This window comes from Triplophysa dalaica, chromosome 23 (genome assembly GCF_015846415.1).
Source record: "Triplophysa dalaica isolate WHDGS20190420 chromosome 23, ASM1584641v1, whole genome shotgun sequence".
NCBI classification, from domain to species: Eukaryota; Metazoa; Chordata; class Actinopteri; order Cypriniformes; family Nemacheilidae; genus Triplophysa; species Triplophysa dalaica.
Genome location: NC_079564.1, coordinates 744,299 through 762,582, shown reverse-complemented (window position 1 = coordinate 762,582; position 18,284 = coordinate 744,299). Strand labels below are relative to the sequence as shown.

The 18,284-nt window shown below is 37.7% G+C and overlaps 1 protein-coding gene across 3 annotated transcripts; it reads left to right on the top strand.

Moving 5' to 3' along the window:
* The first annotated feature begins 179 nt into the window (after positions 1-179).
* dtna (dystrobrevin, alpha) lies at positions 180-16,769 on the top strand. 3 transcript variants are annotated; one of them, XM_056737736.1, is made up of 23 exons: positions 180-363; positions 4,287-4,354; positions 4,520-4,600; positions 4,678-4,891; positions 5,708-5,793; positions 6,194-6,348; positions 6,903-7,008; positions 7,102-7,268; positions 7,776-7,900; positions 8,017-8,025; positions 8,892-8,975; positions 9,169-9,240; positions 9,459-9,551; positions 10,797-10,884; positions 11,099-11,187; positions 11,277-11,390; positions 12,728-12,824; positions 13,363-13,555; positions 13,633-13,722; positions 13,882-13,969; positions 14,335-14,455; positions 15,330-15,367; positions 15,445-16,769. In XM_056737736.1, the coding sequence occupies exons 2-22, from the start codon at positions 4,288-4,290 to the stop codon at positions 15,345-15,347; spliced, it is 2,157 nt and encodes a 718-aa protein (XP_056593714.1). In that variant the 5' UTR covers positions 180-363; position 4,287; the 3' UTR covers positions 15,348-15,367; positions 15,445-16,769. The 3 variants fall into 3 exon arrangements, with proteins under 3 accessions (XP_056593714.1, XP_056593713.1, XP_056593715.1); XM_056737735.1 differs by lacking the exon at positions 180-363 and adding an exon at positions 1,880-2,298; XM_056737737.1 differs by lacking the exons at positions 180-363; positions 8,017-8,025; positions 9,169-9,240; positions 9,459-9,551 and adding an exon at positions 1,882-2,298.
* Positions 16,770-18,284: the final 1,515 nt, after the last annotated feature.

The following is an 18,284-nucleotide window of genomic DNA, read 5'->3' as shown; positions in this document are numbered from 1 at the left end:
TAAATACGAAATAATTATTCATATTTTAACATCTCTATGTATTTGTATGTACTGTAGATATATACTATTCTCTAACAGTTCAAGGAAAATGTCCCATTTATCTGTTTATGAGCATCGTGGCCGGGTTCAGCGGAGAGATCCCGCATGACGTCATCGCCCGAGGAGCATTACGTCACATCAAAGCAAATGTACGCCTGAGATCAGAAGACTCCGCGCTGCTCCCCGCGGATGATTTAGGAACGCGTGAATTTGCGTTTAAACTGTAAAACTCTCGTCGATGTGATGCATCGATGTGTCGCAGATGTTCTTCATTGAAAGCGGAGGGTTTGGATATCAAGCCGTTTCTGCGATGACACGCGTTTGGTGAGTAGCAAGTGCACAGAGACCCAGACGCCTCTATAGAGCTTCATTGTCGATGCTCCACAGTCTACTTTACTATTAAATGCATGATGCTGATTGAGAAAGTGTGACGTATGTCGTAAGCATATGAAAGATTCTGTCCTAAATCATCGTGTTCGAGCGCAAGAGTGTGATGGGCCATTAACCCTTTTTTAAAAATTGAATTAAATTCTGCTTATCATCGCTTACATATGTGTGTTTATGCCAATGCATGTACTTGTTGTTGATTTCGAATGCATGTGTGTTGGTTTACTACACAATGTCTTTGTATTGTCAACCTTTAAATCCTCATTGCACAAGCATGCAATGATGTCATATTTTGATTTCCTGTATTTTTTTAATGGAGCGTCAGAAAGAATAGAATTAGAAGAAGAGTTGATCATACTACATTTAATCATATTTAAGTGCATCATCTAAAGTCAATGCTGTTAAAAACAAAACAAATGACCGGTCATTGAGGCTCAATATAGCTACATTAACCCTCACGTAATGTTTCTTCACAGTGAAGACAAGAGAAATAGTGTCCGGTGATCCAGCATAAGTAAATGACAGAAGGAATGGGCCGTAAGTCTTTATCCAGAGTCCTTTGGGGCGTCACGGTGATGATGATCAGAGTAGCATCCGGCTTTAAATGACTGAATCTGACTGATGGAGAAAGTCATTGAGTGATTGTTGCATCTGGCCCGTAAGGAGTTCTCACAGGATGTTTTTCAGACCTTTATGTGCGTTACATAATATATAATATTCTTAAATAGTCTGAATATTAAAGGACTAATAACATAACCATGACCAAACTATACAACATCCCAGACTTTACACCAAATTTGTGATTTCTGAATGCTAAACAACACCAAAGATAATGCTGCTCTTGTGTTGTGTTGCATTTTCTGTTGAAGGTTTTGAAGAATGTCCATTTTAGCATCCACACACTTCCACCTGTTCCTGGCTCATGACCAGTTTGAGATTCACAAATGCACGTTTGCTGATGATGTGTGTACGTCCATGTGTAACTCTGCGCTTCATAAATCTTACATGTTTTGTATTGATATCAGCTTCCTTTGAGATGTTGTCTTGCCGTTTCTCAAACAGAAGCATTACGTGGTTTTGGAGAAATGCGGAGGCATTAGCAGTCATGTACTCCCACAGACAGTATGAGCGAAGTGATCCGATGCTAATAACTCAGAGTCACTCCCAACAGCTGCTTTACGTGGGACTCACTTGACTTTCCTCCCGGTCAGATCTGTAAATATTCTGCGGTCACTCACCGGCTTCAAGGCTGTTTATCAAAGGAGAAGAATCCAAAAGCATCATTTCTTGTTCTTGGTGTACTAAATAAATCACACAAAGGCGGTGACAAAAATGGAGCAGGGCTGAAAACGTCTGGATGGCACCTAGTGTCCAAAAGGATATTTATAGGCCTGGAGATCCCAGAGCTGAGAGAGAGAGAGAGAGAGAGAGAGAATGTAGAAGAAAGGCTGTGTGAAATATAGCATCTCTCTGGAAGTGTCCCATTAGAGAGCTTGAATTACAGTCTTCTCTAGTAACCGGTTCTAGCGTGTCCTCATCATTTTGCCTCATAATTTCACACAGAGTGTCTTAAAAACTGCAAATAAGGTCCACAGACCCCTTCATAAAGGACCAGACCGGCCAGCGGAGGGCCGGGAGACGGTACAAACTTGCAACCGGAGCTAAGCGAGCCGTCTAAGCCCGACAGGAATGCGAGTCTCTTATTGGAAGTTAAAGATAGAGGCGACACATGCTGGATCCTGACGGCTTCTCCTTTCAGTGGGTTGCCAAGAATTCTATGAGCTGCTTTTGTTGTGAAGTCGGACCTGACGAAGAACATTATTAGACCCGTTTCGGTGTTTGTGGGAACAGGATCATGGTGCTATCTGAAGGGTATCTGGTTTGGAACTTCTTGTTTGCGTGTGCTCTCATTTATGCTGTAGCTGAATAATACTTAATGTTTCTCTTTATGTAGAGCGAGTTTGGTTATACACAAAACCTTCTGTGACGGACACAGTTTTTAAGTAGTGAATCATAACACATGATCACACTATACGGCTGCTTTGAGTAGGGTCACATTAGTGATGTATTCAATTATGCAATGCATTCTGGGTATTCTTCACATGTGTAGTGTTTGTCCCGGTGTTGTTATGGTGACACGGTATATTTGCTTATTACTGCAGCCGCCGGGAACTCTGGGATCTCTGGGATTGTGACGGCACATTCCTTAAACTTAATTGAGCATCACACGCTTTGTGAGGAGTTTTGGACTGAGAGAGTTTTCACTTCAACCTGATATAAACTCTTAGATTCTCTTACAAATGTGCAGTTTTAAAGTGGAGATGCAATTTAATTTAAGAGAAAGAGAAGCTTGTTAGAATATGTGATTTTTTTTATCTGATGGGAAATGGTTGTATCCCTAAAGTACTTTCGCTGTTGTTCTTTACACAAATGTACAGTGATGTTATTGCACTGCCCTTTTATTTAATTGACCATTGTATTAAATATTTGCACAATACTCTAAGAAACAAACATGATTTTAAAGTTTTGGCAGAAAAACTGGTTAAGTTTGGTTAAAAAATATAACTAAATATGTGTCATTTAAGTATAGCGTGGCAATATACAAGATATTTTTTCACGATATGACATTTTTAACAGGTTTTTTTTGTGTGTGATTTTGCAGCATAAGGAAATTATTTTGAGGTCGAGCTTTTTTAAATTCCTTTCTCTATATTCATTTAATGTCTAAATTAAGTTTGAGTTATTCCATGTTTATAAATGAACGTACAGAAGGTTCAAATAAACCTTTAATGCTGTTAGTTCTTTAACAAAATAACACATGGTATACAAGATTTATTTGAACACTAGAACTCCTAATTTATAGACGTCTGTTTCGTCGGACGTATGCACCTGGTCTGATATTATCTTCCGTTGTGTGTTTGATCGGTCTGGCTAGTGGATAATAATAAATCAAGTTACTTTTATTTATTTATAATAATATTTTATTGAATAAACAATTTTAAATTTAATTGTATATAATTTACAAAAAAAATGATAAATGAGTCGTCGCATTGTCGCATTTAAATTTAACGTTTTTTCTACTGGTGAACCAAAATAATAGTAGACATACTTGTAACCAGCCACCTAATGTAATATACTTGTTATTTCTTTTGCCTTTAATCAGAAATAATGTATAGGGACATCTTTGTGGATGTGTACCGGAAGTAAAGTATGATCCTCTAGCAAACATGTTTGTGTTCCTCATGCGCACACAGTGTGTATAAACACAGAACACACTTATGAATTTGCCTTGTTCTTTATATTTAAGAGTACACTGGCTCATGGATGACCTCAAAGAACACATGGTTTCACACAAGAACACATTGATTTCATGGCATCTGTGTGTCCGACGACACATTCTCATTAGTTCAGGTTATTATAATGAGCATGTGCTATATGCTACACGGCCCATTTATCGCTCAAAGTTGTATTGGACACTTACATTCACCCCATTTTAGAATGGGGCTGGTCTGCTGCCATGGAAACGCATCACATGATACAGCGCAGTGTATTAGATGGCATTAAACAGCACAAAGTCAGTTGTGTTCTCCCGTCTATTCTGATGGACAGGTCTGTCTTCAGAAAGTATCACATATATGAGCTTTTAAATGTGCACAGGTGCATTCTGGGATACTACTGTAGTGAGATATCTGTTTTACATTCACAAGCACAAATCCAAGCCAGGTCCAAGTTGTGTCAGTGTAAATTTTGGTTGTGTCCATCACCTGCGACTATTGTGGATTTTGAATCTAAATCTAAATCCCGTTGTGTCGACGTCTGACATATATTTCCTTTGTTTCTCGACGTGTGATGTTTTCTAGAATGATCGAGGAGTCGGGCAGTAACAGCAGCATCATGGCAGACAGAAGGCAGCTGTTTGCTGAAATGCGTATGTATTATATTTCACTCCAGTTTCAAACTGATTATTTAGCCAAAATGTGATCTAAAAAAAACAGCTTAGTCAGGCTAAGCACCTTCGTCTGGTTTTCATTGTGGTTTTTGGCAGGGTTGATCATGTGAGAATAAAGTGTAATGTATTGTTTTAATGTCACAGGTGCACTGGATCTGGACTCCATCCGATTGTCCACATACAGAACAGCATGCAAGCTTAGATTTATTCAGAAGAGATGCAATCGTAAGTATGAGAATACAATACAAACTTTACTGTAAGTTTAGTATGTCATAAAAATGTCTAAATGCATTTGTCCGCAGTGCACTTGGTGGATATCTGGAATCTTATCGAGGTGTTTCGTGAAAACAGACTCAACACCATGGACCTCAGCGCAGAGTTCTCAGTGTCGCACCTTCAAGCAATCCTGTCCACCATCTTTCACCAGCTGAACAAGCGTTTACCCACAACCCATCAGATCAACGTGGACCAGTCCATCTCCTTCCTCCTTAACTTTCTGTTCGCCGCGTACGACCCGTAAGATCATGACAGGATTATCCAGAGCTGCAATCTACATTTATGTTCAAGAATTTGGCAGATGTTTTTATCCAAAGTGCCATATAAAAATATGAGGCGATTCAACTTAATCTAATGGATGTGTTTGACATCATCGATGTTGCTTGGCATTCACATTCGCAGCTAACAGGGAACGTTTTCACTTTTGCTAACTTTCTTTCAAAGTGATCAAAAATGTTCTGGCACATTGAAAGAGGATTGAGTAAACTTTGTCACATTATCAAAACGTTAAAGCTAATGCCGTGCTTACATTGTATGAAATAACGTTTAACCAAACTTTTTGTAAGATGTACTCAACATATATCCTATGACAAAGCTGCTTACGTAAAATGCCTAATTCGCAATTGGTGCGAACAGTCGCGTTCCACACTTTTATTACTCGCAGGATTTTTTTTTAATTTTGTGTAATTGATGCGAGCTGACAAATATTTTCAATTTGCGTGGAAGAGGAGATTGACATGGGTTTGTGTAAATCTCGCAGCCCAATTTGCATCATTTGCATCGCCTGCTGCAAGTTTGTGTCTATTCACGTCTTTGCACGTTATTCGTGTTTGGTGCGATCCCCTGTTAGGCTTTTATTACAAAACTTAATTCATTCTGTTGTTACATTTGCAAAAACTTTGTCATTGCTGAACATCATCAAAACGTTAAAGCTAACGCCGTGCTTACATTGTACGAAATAACGTTTAACCAGATGTTAGCGAAACCTTCTCAGAACCTTTTGTTTTTCCGTGCATAGCCTGTAAATGTGTTGGGTGACAAGTGTGTCTATTCTAGGGAAGGTGGAGGAAAAGTCTCGGTGTTTGTGGTGAAGATGGCCCTGGCCGCCCTCTGCAGAGGAAAGATTTTGGATAAACTGAGATGTAAGTGTTACCCGGCTCTGAACCCATGTGTGTTCAGTGGTATGATGCTGATTAATGGACACTTCTATTCATCGTTTCATCTTCATTTGAAAGGTCATAGCAGCTGTCATTACTTGAAAGTCACTCGCAGCCACAACTCATATTTGCCTTTTCATGACCTTGTCTGTGTAAAACTTTGGGCCTCGTTTCTATTTAAGAACACGTCGTTATGAAAATTGTCAGTGTGGTGTTACGTGTTTGTCAAAGGAGTTTGTAGATATTTGTTGCAGGTTTTTATTTCAAACTTGAATTATACTACCTGCATGATGCCTTTGACTAAAAACAGACTTGCCTCAATTTAAATGAGCAAAGTCAATGTTTATCAGTTAATTTTTTTTTTTAATGCCGTTTCTTTTTTTAGATATATTTTCCCAGATTTCAGACTCGAACGGAGTGATGATATACACACAGTTGGATCAGTTCCTGAGGGAGGTGCTCAAACTGCCCATGACGGTTTTTGAGGGGCCATCCTTTGGTTACACTGAACAGTCCACGAGATCTTGCTTTCCTCAAGAGGTGTGTCGAATTCCTCCTTCGGTTGTACACTTCAACTCTCAATCTAATCTGGAAGATCGTTTCATTATACGCCCAGTTAACTTCCGGTTTGTGTTTGGCTAGTGTCTAATAATATTACTATTTACATTTTATTTTATTTGTCAATATTAATTTATATTACTATATTATTATATAATTGTATTAAATAAACAATTTGTTGTATGTTCATTTTATTAAATGAACAATCTGTTGAATGGGTCATGTAGTTCGGTCGCATTTAAAGAAAGCGTTCGGTACACTGACGTCTAGTGGTTGAGCTTGGTATCGCAGTCGAAAGTCAAAATATTAGAGAGACAAGTTTTTTTTCGCTTTCTCTTGATTGTTGTCAGAAATAATCTACAAGCACCTAACCCTATTGCTTGTGAACGTGTACGGGACGTTAAGTTGGGGGTCACAAAAGCGTGCATGTGCTGTAACGTTTGTTTATGTTGTCACTATGAAGCCGTCTATTCGTTTTGATGTATTTTTTCAATTCCTTATGACTAATTTGTTTACGAACTACTGGCGCTTCACAGAAGAAGGTCACGCTCAACGTGTTTCTTGACACGCTCATGTCAGATCCTCCCCCTCAGTGTCTGGTTTGGTTACCGCTGATGCATCGGCTGGCAAATGTTGAGAACGGTGAGTTTTCAACATCTGTTTTATTGTGAATGGCTTTTCTAAATGATAGTATTTACTTCTGTCATTCACAAACTAAACGACTCTCCTCTCCAGTCTTCCATCCAGTGGAGTGCTCCTACTGTCACAGCCAGAGCATGATGGGATTTCGTTACCGTTGCCAAAAATGTGATAATTACCAACTCTGCCAGGAGTGTTTCTGGAGGGGCCATGCCTCGGGCAGCCACAGCAACCAGCACCAGATGAAGGAGTACATGTCATGGGTAAGTGATTGCTAATATTATCTTGTCTTTATACTATTTGTCTGGATTGCATTTTGCAGTTTTTTAGTTTTTAGGTTTTTTTTCACGTTTTATTTAGTATTCACCCTTTTTTTCCTCATTAAAAACTTTCTGGTCATTCTAATGAAGAAATCTTGAATGCAGGATTTATGTATTTTGTTAAGATGTACACAACATATATCCATTGACAAAGCTGCCACATAGTACATCTAATGCTAGGTTCACACCACGCTCGTTATTACTCGCTGAAAAAGTTTGTTATTTTGGCGTGTGTGACGCCATCTGACAAATATTTTCAACCTTCACCGAAGACGAGATTGATGTGTGTTCACGGCAATCGCAGCGCCTTAAACATAGAAATAGAAGCTGACATGAAGTTAAAAAAGAAAAGAACTACAGTAGGAAAATCCTGCTTTGTGTGATATGATAAACATGTCCAGTTGTGTTTTTAAAGCCGTTTACTTCAGAACAGATCTTTGTTTCTTCCAGAAATCTCCGGCTAAGAAGTTGTCGGACGCTCTTAGCAAATCTCTGAGTTGTGCGTCCCACCGAGAGCCTTCGTACCCGATGTTGTCCGAAGACCCTGAGAAACCGCTCAACCTCGCTCATGTGGTGTATGTAACACGGCACCTGCTTGAAGCAGTTTTGAGTCTTTTTCTGTTTTCAACCTGATGTTAATAGTCCATGCTAACATTTTCCTGCCTTGTTTTGTCTTTGCGCTACGAAACAGGGACACGTGGTAAGTTGCGTGATATAGAGCCGTACTTTACGTCGATTAAACACTGATGCCCAAATGTGACCGTGGACCAAAAAAACATTCATAAGGGTCAGTGTTTTTAAATCGATTGTTAGTGATTTTGCTCACAAAAATAAAGTTTTGATATATTTACGATAGAAAATTTACAAAATATCTTCATGAAACACGTGGTTTACTTAATATACTTATATTTTTTGGATAAAAGAAAAATAATTTTGACCCATACAATGTATTGTTGACTATTGCTACAAACAGTGTTGGGTGTCACTAGTTACTAAGTAATTAGTTACTGTAATTTATTTACTTTTCCCTTGAAAAAGTAAAGTAAGGGATTACTCTCATTGTTTCTGTAATTTAATTACAGTTACTTCTAACTAAATACTTGTGTAATATATGTGTGTGCAATAGTGGAATTGACATCAAAATGACTATCCCTGATAAAATAAAATCTGTGCTTTAATGTATAATTCTCACATCTGTAAGTTAATAATACTACTTTATGTAGTTTTATATTATTTATTTGAATGATTTAAAAGAGTCGTTTCATGTCTATCCTTGAATCACTGAACTGATCAAGGTTGATGTAGGATATAGAAAGAAATTAGTAATGAGTAATTAAATATTTTTGGAGAGACAGTAATCTAATTACACTATTAAACAGTTCATTAGTGACTAGTAATGAATTACTTTTTCAGAGTAATTTACCAACACCGGCTACAAATACACCAAACTTCTTATGACAGATTTTCTGGTCCAGGGTCACATATTTTACATGGGCACAAACACATTCATATGCACGCGCACATACAGTATACACAAAGTGTTGATGGTCTTGTGAATTTCTCCAGGCCTCCCCGACCTGTGACCAGTGGAAATGAGTACATGCTTTCTCACTCCATGCCATCCTCAGGAAACCCGTACTCTAGTAAAACGTGAGTAGAACATCAGGATATATGCTTACACATGTAATCTTTGTTGATTTGTTGAATCTTTGAGATGATTCAATCCAATGACATCACAACTGATGTGATTAATTAAAGATATAGTTTGGTTAAGCATATTTAATAGTGTGTTTTAAACGTGTTTGTGTTGCTTATCAATGATGCTGGTTTTGGGGGTGAATAGAGGTGCTCACGATGAGACCAAACAGAAGAGACTGTTTTCTCGGACGGCCCCAGATCTCTTAAAGGGAAAGGGGTAAGGCCGTTTCAATTTGCTGTAAGAACACGTAGATTTAAAAGGCAAACGTGAAAAATGTTTGTGACATGAAGTTAGAAGATTGATGAGGTTATTTGTCAGTCTTTCAGTTATAAAGTGACAACGTTATAGATACAGGTGTATACGTAGATGCCTCAATATGAAAGTTGTTTTGTGGTCATTATGAAGTCATTTGTGTTTCTGAAACGTGGTTTCAGGGTTCAGTACAGCCTCGATATTGCCGATAGGCTCGCCGATGAGCACATACTTATCGGATTCTATGTGAATCTACTTGAAAAGAAGCCCTCATGGTCAGTGTGAGCTGTCGCTCTGAGATTGCTGTGGCGCTTTTCATCTTAAAAGGCTTTTCACCCAAAAATGAGAATTCCTCCTCATGACTCTCTTTCTTCTGCAGAACACAAAAGAAGATATTTTGAAGAATGTTGGTACCCAACATCCCTTAACATTAACAAACGTAACATTGGTAGACTTCTGGTACATATTCACAAACAAGAGAGTGCCTCTAGAATATTTCTGATAACAATCAAAAGAAAGCGTAAATTGTCTCTCTAATATATTAAATTTAGACTGAGACACCAAGCTCAACCGCTACATGTCATCGTACCAAACGCTTTCTTTACATGCGGCAGAACTACAGATCCATTCAACAAATTGTTCATTTAATAAAATACAACGTACAAAGTAAACTGCAGTCGCATGTACGAGGAAACGGTCTATAGACACAAAACCAGACATTTCTCAAAATATCTTCTTTTTAGTTCCACTGCAGAACGAGTCTTAAATTCACTTTGAACAACTTGAGAGTGAATAATTAACGACAGAATTTGTATTTTTGGGTGAACTACAACTTTAATCTGTTTGTATAGACCAAGGTTCACCATCTCATTCTGATAATACCCAGCATGCAACACAATACATACATTTGGAAATAGTCTACCTTTATAAAACATGTTAAATGTCACCAATATGTGTTTTATTTTAAACAAGGTTTAAGCAGATTTGGGATGGTGACTTTACTAGCGTCAATGCTTTGCACAGAAGTGTTTGCAGCTTGCTAACCGATTGGCCTTTTTCAAGCCATATTTTGACACTGTGATGTCATTATAGAATTTGTTGACATGATGGTGAACAGCAGTTTAAAACACGATAAATGTCAACACCATCTTAAGCTATGGCTGTGTCCCTATGAAAAGAGATCTCACATTAAGATCGCATTGCTTCTAACCCTGCAGTGCATTTTGGGAAATTGGGTCTCAGTTTGAATGATTTGCTGACAGTAGATCTTTCATGTGCTGGTTATGCCATCGCTCTACATGAACATCATTCAGTAGTGCTGAACTTCCTTAAGATGGTCATAATTTTGAAGACCAGCATTCGGCTTTATATATACAAATAAAAAAGGACATTTCTGTCTAATTATAATTTCTTTGCTTGCACTTCCCTTACTAAATGGTTTAGAAGTGAAACACTAAGTGCTTTTGTGTATAATGACCCAGATGACTGAGTTGGCTCCGCCTTCTTTCCTTGATTGACAGTTTCCAGGAGAGCAGTAAAAACCATGATGATGAACACTGCCTCATTGCCCGTTACGCGTCCCGATTGGCTGCTGACGGAGGTCTGTCGGTAAGAGAGCCAATCAGAGCGCTCCTTAGAGCATCACCAAATATTCATTCTTTTTCAGATTTTCCTTTCCGTTATAAGTCATCTGGACATTTTATTCAATTAAAAGTTGTTTTTTCACAGTTATAATACTACCTTGTGCACAGACAGCTGCAGTATAAGTAACTTCACTTAAATGAATTAAATGCTTTTAATTCAACAACTCTTTCATGAACAGAAGAGCAGAGCGCCGTCAGATATCTCCTTGTGTTTGGACACAAATAAACAGCAACGGCAGCTTATCGCCGAGCTGGAGAACAAGAACAAGTGAGTTGGATGCTGCAGGTTGAGTTGTGATGTTCAGTGTTATCAGCTTTGGTGTTCATAACGTTTGTGTTTAATTTATGTGTATGAAGGGAGATTTTGCAGGAGATTCAACGCTTGAGACAACAGCATGAGGAAGCTTCTCATCCTCCATTTGACAAAAATCAACAAAACCCAATGTTACTGGCTGAACTGAGACTGCTCAGGTACACAAGCACACATATACTCAGACTCAGACAGACACGGATGCACACACAGACACACACACACAACAGACTGAAACGTGATGAGTTGTGCTGAACAACAGACTCACTCCATATTCAGCATAGTAACCTGAGCGCTTCTCGTCTCATACATGAATGAAAGCTTTTGAAAAGCAATTTACAAAACTCACTGTTTCCTGTTTGAACACATCAAGCAGTCCAGTCGACATATTTACTGAGCTCGGTCCAGACCAACTCTTAACCTAACCAATGGTTACCAATGTTTTACTAGTAGACTCTTACAGTGACATTACGGCCCCTATTTTCCCGATCTAAGCGCATGGTGTAAAGCGCAGGGCGCTCCTCAAAATAGCAACGCGCCTACAATGCGCCTGAAAACACCTCTTTTTTAGACCAGCACACACGCCCATGAGCGCACAAATATGCACAAATGCATTCGCTATTTAAACAACGCAGTGCAGGATGGGAAAATGAGAACCGATGCTTGCTTAACTACACTACCTAAAGAAACAAACATACAAAGTAGGCAAGTCACTCAAAAGACTACACTAACAATCTTAAATAAAGTTTACAAATACTTAGACACCAGCTAGTCCAAAACTTACATGAATGTATTACACTTTCAGGCAAAATGTAATAGTAAGTATATAAGGTATGTAATATAATATTTATTTATTTCATATATTTTACTATTGTTGATATATTTATTTTAATATAAAAATTATATAAAATTTTTGCGCCAATTTCTTATCTAAATGTGTTTTATTAATATTTTCATAATATACTACCATAACAAAGACTACCGTACAAAAGTTTAGGTTTGCTTTACTATAATATGATCTTAAAAAAATAAAAATTGAAATGTTTGACATCATGTATGTAGGCACAAATATGATTGTTTTGATTGATAATTTTTTTTTATATGAATGACTTGGATCACATAATAATGAAAAGCAGCCAATAAGAGGCCAGAGTAGATGGGAACTCCTTCAATACTGTCTGAGAAGCATGTGAGAATGTGAAAACATGACAGTTCTGAAAAAAGATAAAATATGACAAAAATGAAAGAAGGCTGAAGATGTTATAGATTTGGTTTATTTTAGTCACAACATAATTCCCAGAGTTACATGTGTTTTATTCCATAGATTGAGTTTTTTGGTCATTTTATAATATGGATGGATATGTGGCCCTTATATATTAACATTCATAGATACCTATATCCTCATATAGGCACTTTCCTTACTTTAGTGAAACACTGTCAGACAGTTCGCTTTCACAAACATATCAAACATTGACAGAAAAGTCTGCTTCTGTCTCAGGCAAAGAAAAGATGAGTTAGAACAGAGAATGTCAGCCCTGCAGGAGAGCCGTCGAGAACTCATGGTCCAGCTCGAGCAGCTCATGCTGCTTTTAAAGGTAAGAAACATCCCACAAACACAAACAAACAAATAATGATCAAATAATGTGGAGAAATGAACTTTAGTGTTATTGAACTGAACTGCTCCACCTACAGGATGAAGAGTTAAAGTGCGCTGTGAGTCTCACAGTATGTACAGTACAGCTTTGAGATGACATGCATTGACTTCATGTTTGATCTAACTCAAAATAAACTAAAGAGATGTGTTGTCATATCTGTGCTCTGTGCTTGTGGAATCCAGCGTTCACATTCGGATTAATTGATTTTGCAAGAACACGCATGACCATTTTCTGATATGTCACACATACACTTTAATATTCTTTTGATAGTTTTAAGTGTGCTGTGAAATTGACCTTAATGTGACTTTCAGCCTGTGTTTGATGATAAAGACTAATGCGTGTCGCCTTATGTTAGTAGTGTCAGCACTTTAAGCATGGAGAGCGTTCTTGATTTGAATAGGATACTAATAATATGATTAAAAATCTCTTTTGATAATGAGCTAAATGGGAATAATGTGTGCATCAAAATCATTTCTAGACCCAAGGTCCTAGCTCCTCCCCTCGCTCCTCCCCCAGCCACACGGCCAACACATCCATCCAATCATCATCCGGTTATACCACACCCATCCCCATGCCTGTCCAGTCAACATCCGGCAATACCACGCCCAGTCAGACACCGCAGGACTCGCTCATGGGCCTGGGAGGAGAAGTGCAGCAGGCCTTTGCTCAGGGTAACCACGGTAACCATAGTGATGCTGACCTGGAGGCTTTGTCTTGTGATGCTGATTATTGTGTTTTTCATTGCAAGGCTCCAGAAGGAATTTAAGAAACGATCTCCTGGTGGCTGCAGACTCTATAACCAACACGATGTCTTCATTAGTTAGAGAACTCAACTCAGGTAGTGTTTTGTATTTGGACTGTTTGTAATGTAAATATGCTATAAACAATAGATTATATACTCAGATGGGCTGCTACATGTGAGTTGTCTGCTAGATTGGAACAGTCCGGTCATCCACTATAAGAAAGTGTGTTGATTAAATGTTGTTTTGTCGTTCAGAGGTGGAGAGTGAAACCAACTGCTTCTCTGACCTCACGTTCCAGATGCCAGATGTTCCCTATCCACAGACCAATTTATCTAGAACAGGGTAACAGACACTTTGGTTTTTGTGCATCAGTAGTACACACAATTGTTTTATATAAAAAAAAAATGCAATTTTAACATTTAAAGCTGATGTTTGATGTTTTGGCAAAAGTGGCATCTGGAGGATTGAGATGAACTCTCAGCTATTATAGATTCTTGAGTTGGTTTGGTTACAAAGTCATAATTTTGTATTGTAAGGTAAACATTGGAATGACATAAATGCACATCACGATTGCAGTAAATGGAGAAAAAGGCAATAAGCAAATCAAATACTTGCTGTTTCATAAGTTATTAGATAGTTGACGATGTTTAGTGTCACAGCGTCTCTTATTTCTGTAGAAACCTCACACAGTGTTTCTGGTCTCGTAGGGCAGTGGGTCAGATGGAGGCCGGAGGGTTTTATGGGAATGATCTGGAAAAACGTCTGGACAAAGAGTTAAAGATGGAGGAGCGACTGAGACGCGCACAAGATCAGGACAAGAACTTCCTGGTGAGTCACCTTTTCATTTTACGTTGAGTCATTAAGCAGATGCTTTTATCCAAAGCCACTTACAGATGAGGTGAATAATGGAAGAAATTGGAGCAATATAAGGAAAGCAAAAAGCATAAGTACAATAAAACTGGTGTCATATAGCCCACCACATTATACAAAGCTAAGGATCATTTTTTTAACACTAGCATCTTTGGCATTTATACAAAAATGTATTTACAGACCAAGAACAATCTGAGAGAAAATATATGCCACGTATTCTATATATTTCATCATTTTCTGTTTGTCCGTTAATTCTGTTATTCTGTTTTAAAGGGAACATATGGCGCCAATACGTGTTTTTCTGTGTCTTTGTTGTGCCCACGCATGTATTAGACACATAAAATTGCAAAACAACATGGCATTACATGTAAAACAAATGAAAATATTCGATTTAGCCGTGTCATATGACCCCTTTAAAACATAACTAAATCAATTGTATTTTTGCTACACATTTTAACCAGAAAACTTTGGATTCTGGGAGACATGCCAGCAACATGTCATGAGAACGCTCTATATCTCACATTTGATTTCTTTTTAATCGCTATAGAAATGAGATGAAATTAAAATGGAACATCCATTAAACCAAATGGATATTTCACTGAAATGAAAATGTCCCCGGGCTGCTTATATGCACCTGTTTCTGAGCGCTGCAGTGACGTTCATTTTATCTTCACATCTGTACAAGTCTCACCACATGACACGCCCCGACTATTAGTGCAGATGCCTCACCGTGTGCCCGCATCACGCCATTAATGGACATTTAGGTCATTTTTTACCCAGCTGTGAAAACCACATGAACCTCTAACAATTCTGTTATTTCTTTGTTTTTAAGGTGACCTTACAAGAGTAGCTGCATTTTAATAAGCAACGGTTAGTGTTCACTCTATACAATAATAGACTAAACAAAATATATGTTTGTTTGTAAGATCTTTTATTCTCAACCGCAGGACGAGCTACTTCATAAAAGCACTGTGCAGTTATCACACCCGACACAACACCTCTGGAATACTGTGGTACACAACCCAATCTAGAAATATAGAAATATATTTTTAGAACCTACAACATGTTTAAGACAATACTGTGAAACAACTTGGAGCAAACAATGGAACTACAACACCATCAGTGCCATACAATCCAATGATTTCGAGGTTATTTCCTTTACTCTGTGTTAATGTGATTTGGTTTGGTTTGATTTTCATGACGTAGCTGTTGAAAGAATTATACTGTATTTAAATATCTGTTGGGCAAAGTGTTCTTTAACGAAGCTGCTATCTTTACAAACGACATCTTTTCTTTTTGTACAAGCAGAATAAGAGACCCGATGGTCTTTTAAAGCTTATAAATAATAGAGTTTTGTGTAGCTTGGACTTTTCTTGAAAAGTTAAATCATTTGAGATTTTATCATTGTCTTTGATACACAACTTAATACACTGCCTTAGCACATGAGACTATGTTTGTTTTTAGGAGGTTAGGTACAGAATGTGTACTGTTGAAATGGAATAATTGTAAAGACATTTTAATTAAAGGTGGACATAACAAACGAGTGAATCGCACAAGAATATCTCTGGGCTACATTTCTCCCACAGTCCACAAAAGGAAAAAAATTGCATAAATTTGTCATTCGAATGTTTGGACACAATCTAAGAAAAGTTAAGCTTAAATATAGTGGAAAAATATCATAATGCAAATCATCTTAATGTCAGTTTCTTTGAGTAAACTTTAATTTCTCGTTTCTTTCTCATAATTAAAGGGTGAAATATTACCCTGACATATTCTTGAGGTTTATTGCGATTCACCCAAATAAATCTTTGTACCTCTGCGTTCAATGCAAGACATCATTTGGCTCTCACAGGCCACAGTTTATTTATCTTGCTATGTTATTTAACTTGCTAAAGTTTTAACTGCTGAGAGGGGAGAAAAGACGTTATAGGCAAACTTGAAAAGCACATCTTGCAGTTTGTGACGCTGCTGAATGTGCAGTTGTGGTACTGAAGATTTCTTTGGAAATGCATTTCAGAGAACATTACGGAGACTGTATGTTTGTAAAAGTGTCACTTGGGTTTGACCATCTGCAGTTTGTTATGTCGATGTGTTTTTTTGCATTCGCTCCGGTCACACTGCAGAGGTCACATGGTTTACCTGTGCTTCTTCAGACTGGCAGATATAGACCAGTACAAAAACAGCATCCACGCTCTGTTGCCAATCATTGCACTTTTCAGTGATTTTGCATGGTACTAAAGAGAAATAAAATATTGCATACATTGTACAAGTATCAATTTGTGTCCCCAACTGTGTTGGATTATGTGTACAGCTTGTTTTTTTATGTTTTCCTATCACATTATGGTTTGTACTTCATGGTTTTCTAACTTTGAGATGCAATATATATAATAAACACTAGATGTCCACGTTGAGCAGTAAAAAGATCTCATTTTCCCAATGAGCAGATAATGAGGATAGTTTAATTAAATCTTCCTGTTTTATAGATCCTTAAGATTTCAATAAACTTATTCGAACATTTAAACCTACAACATGCTTATAAGACCCCATACTAACCAAAGTTTAAAAATAGTTACTACCTGTTGCAATTGAGCCCATTTATAACATTATTATCTCGTCAATTCAAAGGCCATGTCCCAGGACCCTTTCAGCTGGCTGTCATTTAGCCTCTTATCTTAAAAACAAACTTAAACCCTAATGAACTAGGAAGCTATAGACCGATTTCAAATCTCCCTTTCCTGTCTAAAATACTAGAAAAAGTAGTGTCCACTCAGTAGTGCTTATTCTTACAAAATAATGATGTTTATTCCATCATAGCACTGAAACTGCGCTCGTTAAAATGACAAACGACCTGTTTATAGCATCAGATAAAGGTAACATCTCACTCCTAGTCCTACTTGACCTTAGTGCTGCGTTCAATAAAAACCATAAAATACTTTTAGATCGTTTACAGAATTATACCGGTATTCATGGACAGGCACAATGGTTCAGATCTTACTTAAAAGACAGATATCAATTTGTCCATTTAAAAGAAGAATCGTCAAATCTAACGCAAGTAAATTATGGATTACCTCAGGGATCGGTATTAGGACCCTTACTATTCTCCATATACATGCTGCCCCTTGACAACATTATTAGAAAACATGGAATTAGTTTCCACTGTTATGCAGATGATACTCAGCTATATATCTCATCAAGACCAAATGATTATTTCCAGCTATCTAAATTAGAAGAGTGCATCGAAGATATAAAACATTGGATGAGTAATATTCACTTATTGCAGAATATGCTAAATAAATAAAAAATGACTGAACAGCAGCTATGCTAATTATGGTCTTTCTGGCTTCCTCCCCCGCCCCGGGATGCCCATCCCTGAAGCCCAGATGAACGTCATATGCTCATCCCTAAATAGAGATTACACCAGCTCCAGCTGAACATCCCGTGCCAAACTCCTCCAAGAGCCTGCGGACTGACTGACCATGCAAGCTCCAGCTCAGGCAACCCCATCCCAAACCAAGAGCAAAGACGGACTACTTGTCACGTTAATGCTCAGTTTACAATATTTAGTCTTTAATGCTAAACTTACATCAAGTGACAGCAGTTTGAAGTTATAGCTGCACTCAGTTACATTATGGCATTCCTATTTTCACTGCTCATAACATTCTTATCTCATATCAGTCACAAAATAAGACCCCATTAGACCTAAACAGTTTCAACAAATGAAATTTTCTTAATCACAACTAAAAATCTCTCCCTATTTTTCATAAACATCAGCAACATTTAATGAAAG